The 15,776-nt window shown below is 54.7% G+C and overlaps 1 protein-coding gene across 1 annotated transcript in view; it reads right to left on the reverse strand.

Annotated features, from left to right (window-relative positions):
• Nucleotides 1-15,776, reverse strand: part of TTLL8 (tubulin tyrosine ligase like 8) — a 66,570-nt gene that overhangs the window by 2,104 nt on the left and 48,690 nt on the right. Inside the window, exon 14 of the mRNA XM_018049079.1 lies at nucleotides 2,913-4,159. Coding sequence (XP_017904568.1) covers nucleotides 3,999-4,159 — 161 coding nt within the window. The 3' untranslated portion in view covers nucleotides 2,913-3,998. The remainder of the gene's footprint in view (nucleotides 1-2,912; nucleotides 4,160-15,776) is intronic.

Below are 15,776 nucleotides of genomic sequence, written 5' to 3' on the forward strand. Positions count from 1 at the left end.
GGTGGGGTGTCTCCAGAGGCACCCAAGGTAGCCCCCCACCCTGGGCTTCCTGACCCCTCCCTCGGGCCCCCCCAGGCCCTCCCCCAGCCCCTCTTCCAGCGGCCCCTCTCCCAACCCCTCCCCCGGATCCCTCTCCAGGCCCCTCCCCCCGGGCCCCTCCCCGGGCCTTCCTGGCTGTGTCCGTGCTCTTCCCCCACCCCCCGCCCCCAGCCTCCCGCCCTTGATCCCGCCGCCCCACCTGGGTGCCAAGGCGGTACCCGGCCGCACCCTCTCCGTGGTGGGGGCCCGTGGCGGGGTGGGGGTCTCCTCTGGCCTCTCCCCTCCACAGCCCCTCCTGCACCCTCCGGGCCCATCCCACGGAGGGGGGGGCCGGTCACACCCCTGCAGCCTCACCCTGACTGCACCCCCACCCCTCGCTGTCCCAGCACCAGTCCATGGAAGGGGGCCTGGTCACACCCCTGCAGCCTCACCCTGACTCCACCCCCACACCCTGCTGTCCCAGCACCAGTTCTCCGTAGTCTGGTAGGCTTCTCAAACCCCATATTTCAAAATTCCCACATTTCACGGAGTTTCCTCCCTGAAAACTTGCCCCCTGAGCCCAGGCGCTACAGCAGCGTCTTAAGATTCATCCTGGCTTCTTCCTTCCCTGAGGTCTGGGACCCAGTCCTCAGCTCCACCTCGCAGTGCTCCCGAAGCTGCCCACCCTTCACCATCCCCGCGGGCGGGTCCAGGCCCCACCCCTACTTCAGCCCAGCTGTTCCCTTTGCACCCACGAGTCCCACCAGGAGCCAGAAGGACCCACTATGGGTCCCTGCACGCAGGACCTGAGTCCTGCTTCTGAGGCTCTGCCTGACCCCTGGCCCCTGAGCCCGCCCTGTCCCTCCCTGACCCTCTGCTGGACGCGCGCCGTGCCCTGGAGAGTGTGCCTGGCACACTGACTGTGTGCCCCAGGGTCCCCCGAGCTCTCTCGCCAGCTGCCACTGCTCCCTGAGCCTGCTTGCCCTGCGTCTCCCTGGGTCCCCGCTGACCCGCACCTGGAGGAGGGCCCATGCCTGGGGCTCCCCAGCCCGTTGCAGCGGCTAGCCTCCCCAGTCTTGAGCTGGGGGACCTCCGAGGACAGGTGCTGCTGGCTAGGGTGCTGTGGGGACAGTGAAAGTCCCGGGACACCACGTTCCGAGCCACATCCTTGCCCCCCGGCACCTGCCTGCCCAGAATGAGCTCGGTGCCCACGGCATTTCCTTAGGTGGGTGTCCACACAAGCCCGGACACCACCCCAGCCTGCACCCCGGATGATGAAACGGCCTTGTGAAAACAGGAGGGGCCTCGGGCTGCCGCTGCACAGCTCCCCGGGAAAGGACACTCACGGGGCCTCAGTGCCCCACGCGCTCCTGGCAAACGCTTCCTGTGACTGGCGCCACACGTTGGGCCACCACCTTGGGGAGCCTCGGGCCTCTGACCACCCACCACCCCGGGCCCCGGGCCCCTTGCTGGTCACTCTGAGTAGCGTGTGTAGGTGGGCCAGGCTGCTCAGAGGAGAGTCCAGGAGGGGCAGGCTCACCTGGGGACAGGAGAGGCCGCATTCCGTGACCCTGGGGACGGCCAGGCTCTGGTAGGCGCCCCAGGTCAGGCAGAGCAAGGCGACGGCGCGCCCGGCCAGCATCTGGCCGCAGGAAGGTGCCCGCCAAGTGAGGGCGCGAGGGGCGGCCCGTGGCGACTGTGCCTCGCCTTCCCGGCCTGTGGCTCAGCTGGAGTGAGCTCGCTCCTGGGGCAGACACTCCCCCTCCCAGTGGGCTGGCCACAGCCACAGCCCACAACTTCCGCCTGCGGGCTTTGGCCCCTGGCCAGACGCCCTGGAGTTTCCAGGCTGTCAGAGGAGACATCCTGGAACTGTGGGGCTCCGGGGTCTCCAACGGCTGGGTGCCCCTGGGGCTGGCAGCTGGGGCAAGGCTGACTGTGGGCCTGTGGGCTCGGGGAGCCACCCTGCACCCCCCACGGCTCCTCGGTGTCCCGCCCTTCTCTCAGGCCTGTGTCCCAAAGTCGAGGGATGGAAGGTGGCTTGTGCCCGGGTTGTCGAGCTCAGCGGGGCTGGCAGAGAGGTGGGAGCCGTCCCTGGCACCAGCCCCAGCCCCCACAAGCCTGGGACACCCCTCCAGTGCTGAGTGCCCATCCGTCCTCTGGGTGTGAGAGGCCGCTCCACTTTGCTGAGCCCTCGCTTCACTGTCCGCACCCTAGAGCACTGCCCGAGGCCGAGTCTGGGGCCTGGCTTGTGCAGGGAGTGCACTCTGCCTCTTCTGCACTTGGGTCCTCTGCAGAGGCCTCCACGCAGGCGCTCACAGCGCCCTGCCTGCCCCCAGGCCTAGGCTGAGGTGTGGCTCAGCGGTCCTTGGTCTTCTCCGCGGGTCCAGCCTGCCTCCTGCACTGGCTGGCAGGTCTGAGCACCTCTGGCCCCGAGGGCATGTCCCCTGAGTCAGAGGCATGGAAAAGAGGGAGTTGCTGGAGAGCCCAGAGACCCCCTCCAGGGCCCAGGGAGCTGGGGATCTGCTTGGAGCCCCAACAGGGCGCAGCGCGCGTGGAGGGGAGCAGACCCAGCTGGCAGCACCCCTGGGCGGGCTCCCTGGGCACCCCCAGGGCTGCCCTGGCTGCTCGCCTGCCTGTCGCCCCCTCGTCTGACCTGAGACGGGCTGTGGACTCGAGCCTTAAGAGGCAGGAACCAGCATGGGAAACCTGGCGTGGGGCCTGCCGGCAAACATCACCCAGGACCACGGTCCCCACCACCTGCGCCCCCACCCCACCCAGAAGCCAGAGTCCACTGCGCAGTCTCCCTGCCCCAGCCCGAAGCAGCTGTGGGCTGCCCTCCCCCGCCGCTGGGAGGCAGAGCCGATGGCGGGTGGAGCCGTCTGGGCAGTGTTCACCTGTGGTCTCCTGTGGGGTGCGGTCAGCTGTTGGCCGGGGCGTCTGGGGTGGCCGGGAAGTCCAGGCGCTAGTTCCCCCGCTGTCCCTGGCCTGGTCCCCTCTGAGTCAGGCTGCCAGAGCTCCCTGGGTCAGCCGGATGGCTCCGGCCAGGAGGGCCACGGGTTGTGTGCCCACTGTCCACCAGGCCGAGCGGGCAGGACCAGCCTGAGGCCGGTGAATGCCCGAGGCTGCCACCTGCTTTCTCACCTGGGGAAAGGTGGGGACTGTGCGCCCAGGGACTCCATGGGCACCGGCCCTTCCTGGAGCGAGGAGGCCCCACGTGGCCCCGGTCCTGGCCCCCCGCCGGCCAACACCCCCGGGGTCCGGAGCACGCCGTGCCAGTACCGAGGGACTGCAGGGGGTCAGAAACGCAGCCACCATGTGGCTTCATGGGGAGCAGTGTGGTGGGGATGGGGCCTTGTCCTCTGGGGCTCCCCAGCCCCTGCAGGCGCGGGTGGCTGGGACGCCCCAGCCAGAGCCGAGATGCTTCGGAGGCTCACCCGCCTCCAGTCTCTGCAGCCTGCACGGCCCACGGATGGCCCGGGGGCCCCGAAAGGCTACCTGCGGTGGACTTAGGGGTGTGACCTAGTGCGGGCGCCCCTTCACCCCCTCGCTTAGCACTGGGTTGGAAGGAGACGCTCGGGTGCAAAGAACCTGGAGCAGCACAGCCAGACTTTTGTTGAATCAATGAGTGAACAAGGGGCCTCTGGGGATAGGGTGCCCTCCAGTGAGGAGGGTGCCTGGGCAGGGGCACCCAGGGCAGAGTCCGCCTCCTCCAGGGCAGGGGTGCGGACTGGGAGGGAGGCGTGGGGACGTGACATAGGGTGGGGTGCAGGGCGAGGGGCCCGGGGTGCAGATGGGCTTGGGGCGCGGGCAGCCGGCCGGGGGCCCAGGCTCCATAAGAAATACCAAGGTGAGGGTGCACAGGTTCGCTAAAATAGCTCTGTATACAAGGTCCCGCATCTACGTGGAGGTTTTCAAGGGAACGAGCCACGTTCTGGAGGCCGCGGTGCCCGGGCGCGTCGCTCCGGCCGCGGTGCTCGGTGTCACGGGGTCCACAGGCCACTGCCCGGCTCGTCGCCGAGGGGTACGAAGGAGGCGCCCTGCAGGATGGCGGCGCAGAAGGAGCGGCAGCGCTTGCAGGGACCGGCGGGCGGCAGCGAGCCACGGCACACCAGGCAGGGCGCTGGGAGGGCCCTTGGCAACCCTGCAGGAGAGAGAGAGGGTGAGGAGGGCCCTGAGACTGAGCTGGCCACCGCCCGGGACGGCGCCCTCCGCCCGGATCGCACCCACCCAGCCCCGGCCACGCCCACCTACCAGGCCCCGCCGGCCCGCGCCCTATCGCGCCCCCCAGGCCACCCACCAACTTCCAGACTGCTCCGGTGAGTCCAGCCCGCGAAGTGGCGTCCGCCACCCTAGACCAGGCCCATTGGCCCTGCCCCAGAACCTCGTCTCTGGGCACAGTCACGGATCTCCGAGACTCTGCGTCCCAGGGCGTGTCCCCCTCGGACTCGCCCCGCTCAGGGCAGCCCTCACCCCCTGCGAGGCACTGGTCTCCCCGGAGGTCAGTCCCAGCTGGCTTCCAAGCCCACTCGCTCCCCGCTCCCAGAAAAGCCGGGACCTCCACTCGAGGCCCTGGGGCCTGTGCTCATCTCCGCCCCAGGAGAGGAGTCCCAGTTAGGGGCAGTGAGCAAACCCGGGGACTCTCCTAGGAGGTTATGAGCACACTGTAGATGGCTGGAGCGCACAGCCCCATTGGCACCCACGAGCCTCCCCCCAAAGCCCACCTGGGGTCCAGCCTCGGAGCAGGGCCCGCTTAGGAGACCCGGCGAGGACGCCGGCTGACCATGTGGGTGTTGGCTCCAGGGCCCTGTGGGCACAGGACGGGACTGCGCGACCTTGGCTCTCCACCCCCATCCTGCCTCCTCCCCTGCTCCTCGGACAGCGGCCACGTCCTCCAGAAGGACACACTCCTCCGGCCCCACCCTGCAGAGCCTGGGGGCCTGGAGCCCCATTGAGTGCTGGGGTTTCTCCAGGATTTCTCCAGTTCCTCCAACAGACCAGGGGCGTGAGCCAGCCAGCAGGTGGGGTCAGTGCCCTCCAAGAAGCTGGAGATCTTTCTCAGGGACCCGCAGTGCGTGCTCACCCCTCCCCCGCGCGCCTGCCGTGACTCAGCCTGGGGCTACCGGGCCTTCCGGGCGAGCTGCAGCCTGCTCCTGGGCCGGCGAGGGCGTGGGGGCTTCCCCAGGCTCTCCTGGCCTCGGGCCCAGCCCAGGGGTGCCATGGGCTGAGCTGCCACACCAGCCGGAGCCACCAGCAGCCCTGCTGGTAGCCTGGCTGAGTAACTTCTCCCCAGGGGCAGGCGGGGTGGGAGGGGCCGCCCGGTTCCTATGCAAAGCAGCCCGCCACTTCCCGGAGCCTGGAGCAGCGCTGAGCCTGAGCCCAGGAATGGGGCCTCCCCAGGGACGGGGCCTCCCCAGGGACGGGAGCTAGCCTGTCCCAAGGGGTGTGCCGGGGCCTGCACGGCACGTGGGGGTGCAGAAAGCTGGGGCGGGGGCCCCATCCTCAGGGGAGCAGGCGCAGAGGCCAAGGGGCAGGTCTGTGCAGTCCAGGCCTACTGGGGGTGGGTTGGCCAGGCCAGACCCGGGAAGGGCTAGGCCCTCAGGGCAGAGGGGCGGTGAGCTGTCCGTTAGGGGCTGGCGGGGCGGCGGGGGGGGGGGGGGGTGGTGCGTGGGGGGGCAGCACTGAGACACAGGGGAGCCCTGCGCTGCACATCCTGGGGTGAATGAGGGGGCGTGAGGGGAGCGCGTGGAGGACCCAAAGTGGGGGTGTCCACTCAGGAGCTGGTGCTCTGGATCCGATCAGTCCTTTTGGGACAAAACAGCAACCTGAACTGACTCTTTGGAAAAGACTCTGATGGTGGGAAAGATTGAAGGCAGGAGGGGAAGGGGACGACAGAGGATGAGACGGTTGGACGGCATCACGGACTCGATGGACGTGAGTTTGAGTAAACTCCGGGAGTTGGTGATGGACAGGGAGGCCTGGAGTGCTGCAGTCCACGGGGTCGCAGAGTCGGACACGACTGAGCGACTGGACTGAACTGACCATGAAACATGAAAAACACCTTCTTAAAATAAACAAAAGGCAAAAAGCAAGACGTGATCAGGCGAAGTCTGCGGGGTCAGCCCTGTGGGCCAGGACCGCCCGGGCTCGAGGTTCCAAGGCTTCAGGGGTGTGGGGGGCAGAAGACCACCCCCACGAGGGGTGAGAGACACCCTGCCCCTCAGAAAGTGGCAACCCCAAAAGATCGCACCGTGGGTGAGCCCAAAACACACCTTCCCAGCCCCAGGGAGCGTGTTCTTGGTGCTGAGCAGCGGGGGTGGAAATCCCAGGGAGATTGCCCCGAGCTAGTCCCAAACAGGAAACAGGCCTGGTGACAAGTTCTCATCCCTGGGCTTGGGGCGGGGCACGGAGGGCACCAAGCCTCAGACGATGAGCTTAAAGTGATGCCGGCGGCCTTGCTCAGGAGATGGAAGATGAGGGCCCGAGGACGGGGTTCCGCCGGGGCGCACAGGCTCTCCGAGGGGACGTGCCCGCATCCTGGAAGAATGCAGAGACTCGCCGCAATCCATTTCTTAAAGAAAACAATTCGTCCCTAATAAAATGTGAGAGTGCCGGCAGAAACAGAACGTGACCTAAGACCTCACAAGCTGATAAAATTATCAGACACAGAACACGACATGATTTCAATACGATGTAGAGATTTCAGGCAAAGGAAAGGAATCATAAAGAAAGGCCAAATTTATTAAAAAGTAGCATTTCTAAAAAATGAGTCTATAATAACTAAAGCCTTTCAGTGGACGGGGTTCACAGTGCTCTAGACTCTGAGGACAGAATGATCTGGAAGGCAGAGGAGGAGCCTACGTGGGTGGCCCCGCAGGAAACAGGAAGGTGACTGGGAGGTGAAGGGACACAGGAGGTGGGTGGAGAAGGGGGTCAAGCACCCCTGAGCTCCCAAGGCACGGAGAGGCGGCGGGACGGAGGCGGCACTCAAAGGGTTAAAGGCTGAGCGCTTCTCACAAACCACTAAAGACACGAGTGTGCCGATTAATAAAGCTTGGAGATTTCCAGTTTGAATAAATACAAATAAAACCCCACACACAGACCCGTCCTTAAAACAGTCAGAAATTGTGCAGGCGAGTAAGACAGTTCGCTTCTGGAAAGCCATGCACTTGTCCGAGTATCTCTGAGAGCAGCGGCGACAGACAAGGAGAAAGGTGCTGCAGAGAGCCCCACTGGGCGCCCACTGCAGAGAGCCTGTCTCTGTCAAGGTGAGAGTCCGAAACAGAGGAGAGATGAGAGCTTCCATGGGGGCAGTCTGAGACCTGGGGAGGGTGCAGGGCGGAGAGCCGCTGTGTGGTCTGAACACACAGTACTAATGTCTCCAAGCCCGAAGGTCACTGTATTGTCCTGCTGCTGCTAAGTCGCTCCATCGTGTCCAACTCTTTGCGACCCCGTGGACTGCAGCCTGCCAGGCTCCTCTGTCCATGGGAGTCTCCAGGCAAGAACACTGGAGTGGGTTGGCATGCCCTCCTCCGAGGGATCTTCCCGACCCAGGGAGTGAATCTGTGTCTCTTACGTCTCCTGCGCTGGCGGGCAGGTTCTCTGCCTTGTCTGGGCAGGAATAAAAGTAGGATTTTCGGAACTTTAGACATTAACCTCAGCATGCAGCTGGTCATTTCTATGCAACAGCTAAAAGCTCAGAAACAGAGTGTGTGACCTCCAAACCCGGAGGAGGAGAAACTGAAATGGCAAAAGCATTAATGAAAAGAAGGCAAAGAGAAAGAGGAGCACGAGGTGGAGAAGGGTAAACAGACACCAGACACAGTCAGATGAGAGGTCCTGAGGGCGGGAGGCTCCAAGGCGCCCAGGGGAGCCCCGCCTCCTGTGCCCCGGCCCCGGGCAGACCCTTCACGTCACATCAGGCCGGGCTTGTGGCCAGCAGAACATGGCAGAAGTGACCCAGTGTGACTTCTCAGGCTGAGCCACAGAAGACGTGACTCCAGGGCCTGTCTGGAATTTCTTGTTCTGCAGATGCTCCACCAGCCGTGAGGGCACTCAAGCGGCCCTTTGGAGGGTCCGTGAGGCGAGGACAAGGCCTCTAGCCCTCTTCCGGGTGAGCGAACCCTTGGAAATCGGACCCCCCGCCCCCGAGTCAAGCCTTCACGTGACCCAGCCTTGGCCACGGCCTTGACCGAACCTCACGTGAGACCTGGGGCTTGGACCACAAGGTGAGGGCCCTCTCGGATCCCTGGCCCTCAGAAATGTGTGGGCAAGCAGGTGTTTATTGTTCTGGAGCAATCTGTGTGCACAATCCACGCCGTCTGTGTACACAGACGATCTCACAGGATGTAATGTGAAATGCGCCGGTTAGGAGAGTGGCCAGTTTGGACTCAGGGTTTCGGCTCTCTGGCCTCTGAGATGGGACTGCATTCTGTCTACGGGGTGTGCCTCTCCCAGAATAAACCCACTTTCACTCTAAAAAAAATCAGATTTTATGCAGAGAAATATGTAAGACCCAAGATCAGGGAGTGACTGAAAGGAAAAGATACACCCGAGAAAATTCTAGCCGAGATAAAATTAATAACAGAGTCTGAAGAAGTGCAGAGCAACAGTTGTCAGGATTATAAGAAGCTGATGGGTCCCCACAGGTCGTCATCATACTTGGGACATGCAGATAGGAAAACGCAGAAAGAGCATAAAAGGTGTGGACGCCACACTGGACGACCCGGCCGCGCTTGCGGTACTCGACAAGCGCGGAGCACGCTGTCTCACCAGCACTGAGCGCACACAACGCCCCACAGCGAAGGCCTGGTGCTGCAGCGACCCAGCTCCGGTCGGAACACGATTATGCCGACAAGATGGCATTCTAACATGTATACTATCATGTAAGAATTGAATCGCCAGTCTATGTCTGACGCAGGATACAGCATGCTTGGGGCTGGTGCATGGGGATGACCCAGAGAGATGTTATGGGGAGGGAGGTGGGAGGGGGGTTCATGTTTGGGAACGCATGTAAGAATTAAAGATTTTAAAATTTAAAAAATAAAAAAACTTAAAAAAAAATAATAAAAAACAATAAAATAGAAAAAAAAAAATCCAGGCTGCTTACAAAATCTGATGCGAATATATTGAAAACGATTTCTAAAAGACCTAGAGATCAAAGAATTGTACTAAAAATTAGAAAATATTGACCTGAATAGTACCCCAAACACTACATTTAAAAAATTCTCAGATACAGTTAAAGCAGAAAATAAAGGGTGATTGCCACCCTTGACTTGCCTGTCGTGTACTGGAAAGAAGAAACGCCAACTATTAAGATCCAGCCAACTTCTAAACACTTAGGCCTTCTGCCCATTTTCTGGTTGGGTTGCCAGCTTGTTTATTTTTTAATGTTGAGCTGCATGAGCTGTTTGTATATTTTGGAGATTAATCCACTGTCGGTTGCTTGATTTGGAAACGTTGAATAGCCGGTGGGAAGCTGCTGTGCAGCACAGGGCTCAGCTCACCGCTCTGCGGTGACCCAGAGGAGTGGGACGGGGCGGGGGGAGGGAAGTCCATGAGGGAGGGGACACGAGCATACACGTGGCTGAGTCACCTCCTTGTACAGCAGAGACCAACGTCCTAAAGCAGTTACACCCCAATTAAACATATATATGTGCACACGCCAAGTGAGTGAAAGTCGCTCAGCTGCGTCTGACTCTTTGCAACCCCATGGACTATGCAGTCCATGCAATTCTCCAGGCCAGAACACTGGAGCAGGTAGCCGTTCCCTTCTCCAGGGGATCTTCCCAAGCCAGGGATGGGACCCAGGTCCCCCGCACTGCGGGCGGATTCTTTACCAGCTGAGCCACACGGGAAGCCCACGCATATGCATCTGTAGGGAGACAAATAAAACCACAGGCGCCAGAGCCAGGGGAGTAAAGTGGAGGTTCAGCAAAGCCGCAGGCTGGGTCTCCGAGGAGCTGGAAACAGCGGCAGACCCCGGCGACACTCCCTGATGGCAGTGGGGGGGCGATGCTAGAAACAAAGTGAAACACCTCTCGTTCTGCAGACTTTGAGAGATGACGAAGGAAGACAAGGTCCGCCTCCCGGTCCTGCGGGGATGGATGCCACTCATACGAGCAGAGCGACACGACCATCTCCGGAGATTCAGGGGGAACGGTGCAGCTCCTGGGTCATGCATGACAAACAGAGAAGAAAACCGCCCCCAGCCAACAAGCAGTGTCCTCTGTTCGAGGGCATGTGTTTGTGGGGACCTTACTCCGGCCTCATTAGTGGGCTCCTGCCTGCTCCCCTCAGTGCAGGGGGGCGGGAACCAGGACAAGGTAGACAGACTGGAAAGGGAGGCGACGGATGCTGCTGGGGAGCCCTGCAGGAGGCGGGCTGCAGGGGCAGCGTGCAAGAGCCGCGGGGGTGTCGACACACTGGCACAAATAATTGGGAAATAAATTTTAAAGCACCATTTATATCGTTCATATGCAGAATCTTAAATAACTCAAACTCACAGGAACAGAGAGAAAGGTGGCTGCCAGGAGGGAGCCCTGGGCAGTGGGGAGAGGGGGGCAAGCGCTCAGCTGGCAGGTGGGTGACGCCTGAGGACCAGACGTGAGACCTGGCGGCCACAGCTGACCACAAAGCTGGTGTCACCGACAGTGAACGTTCTCACCAAGAGAAGAGAAAAAGATTAAAACCCACCATTTATTAAAGTAGCAAAGTCAATTGATAACAATACATGTATAAAAGTATAGAAAATACATCTGATACTTAGGAATTCATTTGATGAGAAAAAAATCCACCCTAAAAATATTGCTTAGGATAACTGAAGAATATAGTATGTATAGATACTATAAATGTCAAGATACATCAAGTGGGTAGATTGGGAGTCTCAGCATCATGAGGCCGTCAGTTCTCCTTAAAATGATCGGTAGATTTGACACAGTCAGTTCAGCTCAGTCGCTTAGTCGTGTCCGACTCTTTGTGACCCCATGCACTGCAGCACGCCAGGCTTCCCCGTCCATCACCAGCTCCTGGAGTTTGCGCAAATTCATGCCCATCGAGTCCATGATGCCATCCAACCATCTCATGCTCTGTCGTCCCCTTCTCCTCCTGCTCTCAATCTTTCCCAGCATCAGGGTCTTTTTCAATGAGTCAGTTCTTCACATCAGGTGGCCAAAGGATTGGAGTTTCAGCTTCAACATCAGTCCTTTCAATGAATATTCAGGACTGATTTCCCTTAGGATGGACTGGTTGGATCTCCTTGCAGTCCAAGGGACTCTCAAGAGTCTTCTCTAACACCACAGTTCAAAAGCATCAATTCTTCGGCACTCAGCTTTCTTCATGGTCCAACTCTCACATCCACACATGACTACTGAAAAAAACAGAGCTTTGACTAGACGGACCTTTGTCAGTAAAGTAATGTCTCTGCTTTTTAATATGCTATCTAGGTTAGTCATAACTTTTCTTCCAAGAAGCAAGTGTCTTTTAATTTTATGGCTGCAAGCACCATCTGCAGTGATTTTGGAGCCCAGAAAAATAAAGTCTCTCACTGTTTCCATTGTTTCCCCATCTGTTTGCCATGAAGTGATGGGACCAGATGCCATGATCTTCATTTTCTGAATGTTGAGTTTTAAGTCAACTTTTTCACTCTCCTCTTTCACTTTCTTCAAGAGGCTCTTTAGTTCTTCTTCTCTTTCTGCCATAAGGGTGGTGCCTTCTGTGTATCTGAGGTTATTGATATTTCTCCCAGCAATCTTGATTCCAGCTTGTGCTTCATCCAGCCTGGCATTTTGCATGATGTACTCTGCATATAAGTTAAATAAGCAGGGTGACAATATACAACCTTGACGTACTCCTTTTCCTGTTTGGAACCAGTCTGTTGTTCCATGTCCAGTTCTAACTGCTGCTTCCTGACCTGCATACAGATTCCTCAGGAGGCAGGTGAGGTGGTCTGGTATTCCCATCTCTTTAAGAATTTTTCACAATTTGTTGTGATCCAAGTAGTCAAAGGATTAGACGTAGTCAATAAAGCAGAAGTAGATGTTTTTCTGGAACTCTCTTGCTTTTCCTATGATCCAATGGGTGTTGGCAATTTAATCTCTGGTTCCTCTGCCTTTTTTGTTGTTGTTGTTGAAGGATAACTGCTTTACAGAATTTTACTGTTTTCTGTCAAACCTCAACATGTATCAGCCATAGGTGTACATATATCCCCTGCCTTTTGAACCTCCCTCCCATCTGCCTCCCCATCCCACCCGTCTAGGTTGATATAGAGCCCATGAGTTTCCTGAGCCATACAGCAAATCCCCGCTGGCTGTCTATCTTACATACAGTAATGCAAGTTTCCATGTTACTCTCTCCACACATCTCCCCCTCTCCTCCCCTCTCCCTGTCCATAAGTCTACTCTCTGTCTGTTTCTCCACTGCTGACCTGAAAATAAATTCATTCAGAACCATTTTTCTAGATTCTGTATATGTGTGTTAGAATGTGGTATTTCTCTTTCTCTTTCTGACTCACTTCACTCTGTATAATAGGTTCTAGGTTCATCCCCCTCATCAGAACTGACTCAAATGTGTTCTTTTTTATGGCTGAGTAATACTCCACTGTGTATGTGCACCACGACTTCTTTATCCATTCATCTGTCGATGGGCATCTAGGTTGCTTCCATGTTCTAGCTGTTGTAAATGGTGCTGCAGTGAACAATGGGATACATGTGTCTTTTTCAACCCTGGTTTCCTCAGGGTCTAGGCCTAGGAGTGGGATTGCTGGGGCATATGCTGGTTTTATTCCTAGTTTTTAAAGGAATCTCCATACCGTCTTCCATAGCGGCTATATCAATTTACCTTCCCACCAACAGTGCAAGACCATTCCCTTTTCTCCACACCCTCTCCAGCATTTATTATTTGTATACATTTTGATGAGGGCCATTCTGACCGGTGTGAGGTGGTATCTCATTGTGGTTTGATTTGCATTTCTCTAATAATGAGCGCTGTTGAGCATCTTTTCATGTGTTTGTTAGCCACCTGCATGTCTTCTTTGGAGAAATGTCTGTTTAGGTCTTTTTCCCACTTTTTGATTGTTTTTTTTGTTTTCCTGGCATTGAGTTATATGAGCTGCTTGTATATTTTGGAAATTAATCCTTTGTCAGTTGTTTCATTTGCTATTATTTTCTCCCATTCTGAGGACTGTCTTTTCACCTTGCTTATACTTTCCTTTGCTGTGCAAAAGCTCTTAAGTTTAATCAGGTCCCACTTGTTTACTTTTGGTTTTATTTCCATTGCTCTAGGAGGTGGGTCATAGAGGATCAAGCTTTGATTTCTGTCATTGAGTGTTCTGCCTATGTTTTCCCCAAGAGTTTTATAACTTCTGGTCTTACATTTAGGTCTTTAGCCCATTTTGAGTTTAGCTATGTGTACAGTGTTAGGAAGTGTTCTAATTTCATTCTTTTACGTGTAGCTGCCCAGTTTTCCCAGTGCCATTTATTGAAGGGGCTGTCCTTGCCCCATTGTATATTCTTGCCTCTTTTGTCAAAAATAAGTTGCCGATAGGTGCATGGGTTTATTTCTGGGCTTTGTATCTTGTTCCATTGGTCTATATTTCCATTTTTGTGCCAGTACCTTACTGTCTTGATGACTGTAGCTTTGTAGTATAACCTGAAGTCAGGAAGCTTGATTCCTCCAGCTCCATTCTTCTTTCTAAAGACTGCTTTGGCTATTTGGGGTCTTTTGTGTTCCCGTATGGATTGTGGAATTTTTTTGTTCTAGTTCTGTGAAAAATGCCATTGGTAATTTGATAGGGAGTGCATTGAATCTGTGGATTGCATTTGGTAGTATAGTCATTTTCACAATATTGATTCTTCCTACCCAGGAACATGGGATACCTTTCCATCTGCTTATATCATCTTTGATTTCTTTCATCAGTGTCTTATAATTTTCTGAGTACAGTTCTTTTCTCTCCTTAGGTAAGTTTATTCCTAGATATTTAATTCTTTCTTTGTTGCAATGGTGAATGGGATTGATTCCTTAATTGTTCTTTCTGATTTTTCATTGTTAGTATTAGAGATGCAACTGATTTCTGTGTATTGCTTTTGTATCCTGCAACTTTGCTAAATTCACTGATTAGCTCTAGTAATTTTCCGATACTATTTTTAGGGTTTTCTATGTACAGTATCATGCCATCTGCAAACAGTGAGCGCTTTACTTCTTTTTTGATCTGGATTCCTTGTATTTCTTTTTCTTCTCTGATTGCTGTAGCTAGGACTTCCAGAACTATGTTGAATAACAGTGGAGAAAGTGGACACCCTTGTCTTGTTCCTGATCTTAGGGGGGATGCGTTCAGTTTTTCACCACTGACAGTAATGTCTGCTGTAGGCTGATCATATATGGCCGTTAGTATGTTGAGGTAGATTTTTTTCTATGCTCATTTTTGAAGAGTTTTAATCATAAATGGGTGCTGAATTTTGTCAAAGGCTTTTTCTGCATCTATTGAGATAATTATATGGTTTTTATCTTTCAATTGGTTACTATGGTGTATCACATTGATTGATTTGTGTATATTGAGGAATCCTTGTATTTCTGAAGTAAACCCAACTTGATCATGCTGTTTGAGCCTTTTGATGTGTTGCTGAATTCTGTTTGCTAAAATTTTGCTGAGGATTTTGGCATCTCTGTTCATCAGTGACATTGGCCTGTAGTTTTCTTGTTTATGTGTTGTCTTTGTCTGGTTTTGGTATCAGGGTGATGGTGGCCTCGTAGAATGAGTTTGGAAGTGTTCCTTCCTCTGCAATTTTTTGAAAGAGTTTCAGAAGGATGCTTGATAGAATTCTCTTGTGAAGCCATCTGGTCCTGGGCTTTTGTTTTGGGGGAGACTTTTGATCACAGCTTCAATTTCAATGCTTGTAACTGAATTGTTCATAATTTCCGTTTCTTCCTGGTTCAGTCTTGGAAGACTGAACTTATCTAAGAATCTGTCCATTTCTTCCAGGTTATCCATTTTATTGCCATATAGTTGTTCACAATAGTCTCTTATAATCCTTTGTATTTCTGCACTGTCTGTTGTAACCTCTCCTTTTTCATTTCTAATTTTGTTGATTTGATTCTTCTCTCTTTTTCTCTTGATGAGTCTGGCTAAGGGTTTGTCAATTTTGTTTATCTTCTCAAAGAACCAGATTTTAGTTTTATTAATCTCTACTATTGTTTATTTTTTTTTCATTTATTTCTGCTTGGATCTTTATGATTTCTTTCCTTCTACTAATTTTGGGATTTTTGTTCTTCTTTTCCGCATTGTGTCAGGTGTAAAGTTAGTCTGTCTGTTTGATGTTTTTCTTGTTTCTTGGGGTGGGATTGTGTTGCTATAAGCTTCCCTCTTAGGACTGCTTTTGCTACATCCCATAGGTTTTGAGTTGTCATGTTTTCATGGTCATTTGCTTCTAGAAATTTTTTTATTTCCCTTTTGATTTCTTCAGTGACACGTTGGTTATTTAGAAACGCGTTGTTGAACCTCCGTGTGTTTGTGTTTCTTAGTTTTTTTCTTGTGATTGATATCTAGTCTCACAGCACGGTCAGAGAAGATGCCTGATACGATCTCAAGTTTCTTAAATTTACTGAGGTTTGATTTGTGACCCAAGAGGTGGTCTGTCCTGGAGACTGTTCCATGTGCACTTGAGAAGAAGGTGAATTCTTCTGCATTTGATGGAATGTCCTGAAGACATCAATGAGACCCATCTCATCTAATGGCTCACTTAAGACCTGTGTCTCCTTAGCCACTT

Source organism: Capra hircus, chromosome 5 (genome assembly GCF_001704415.2).
Source record: "Capra hircus breed San Clemente chromosome 5, ASM170441v1, whole genome shotgun sequence".
NCBI lineage: Eukaryota > Metazoa > Chordata > Mammalia > Artiodactyla > Bovidae > Capra > Capra hircus.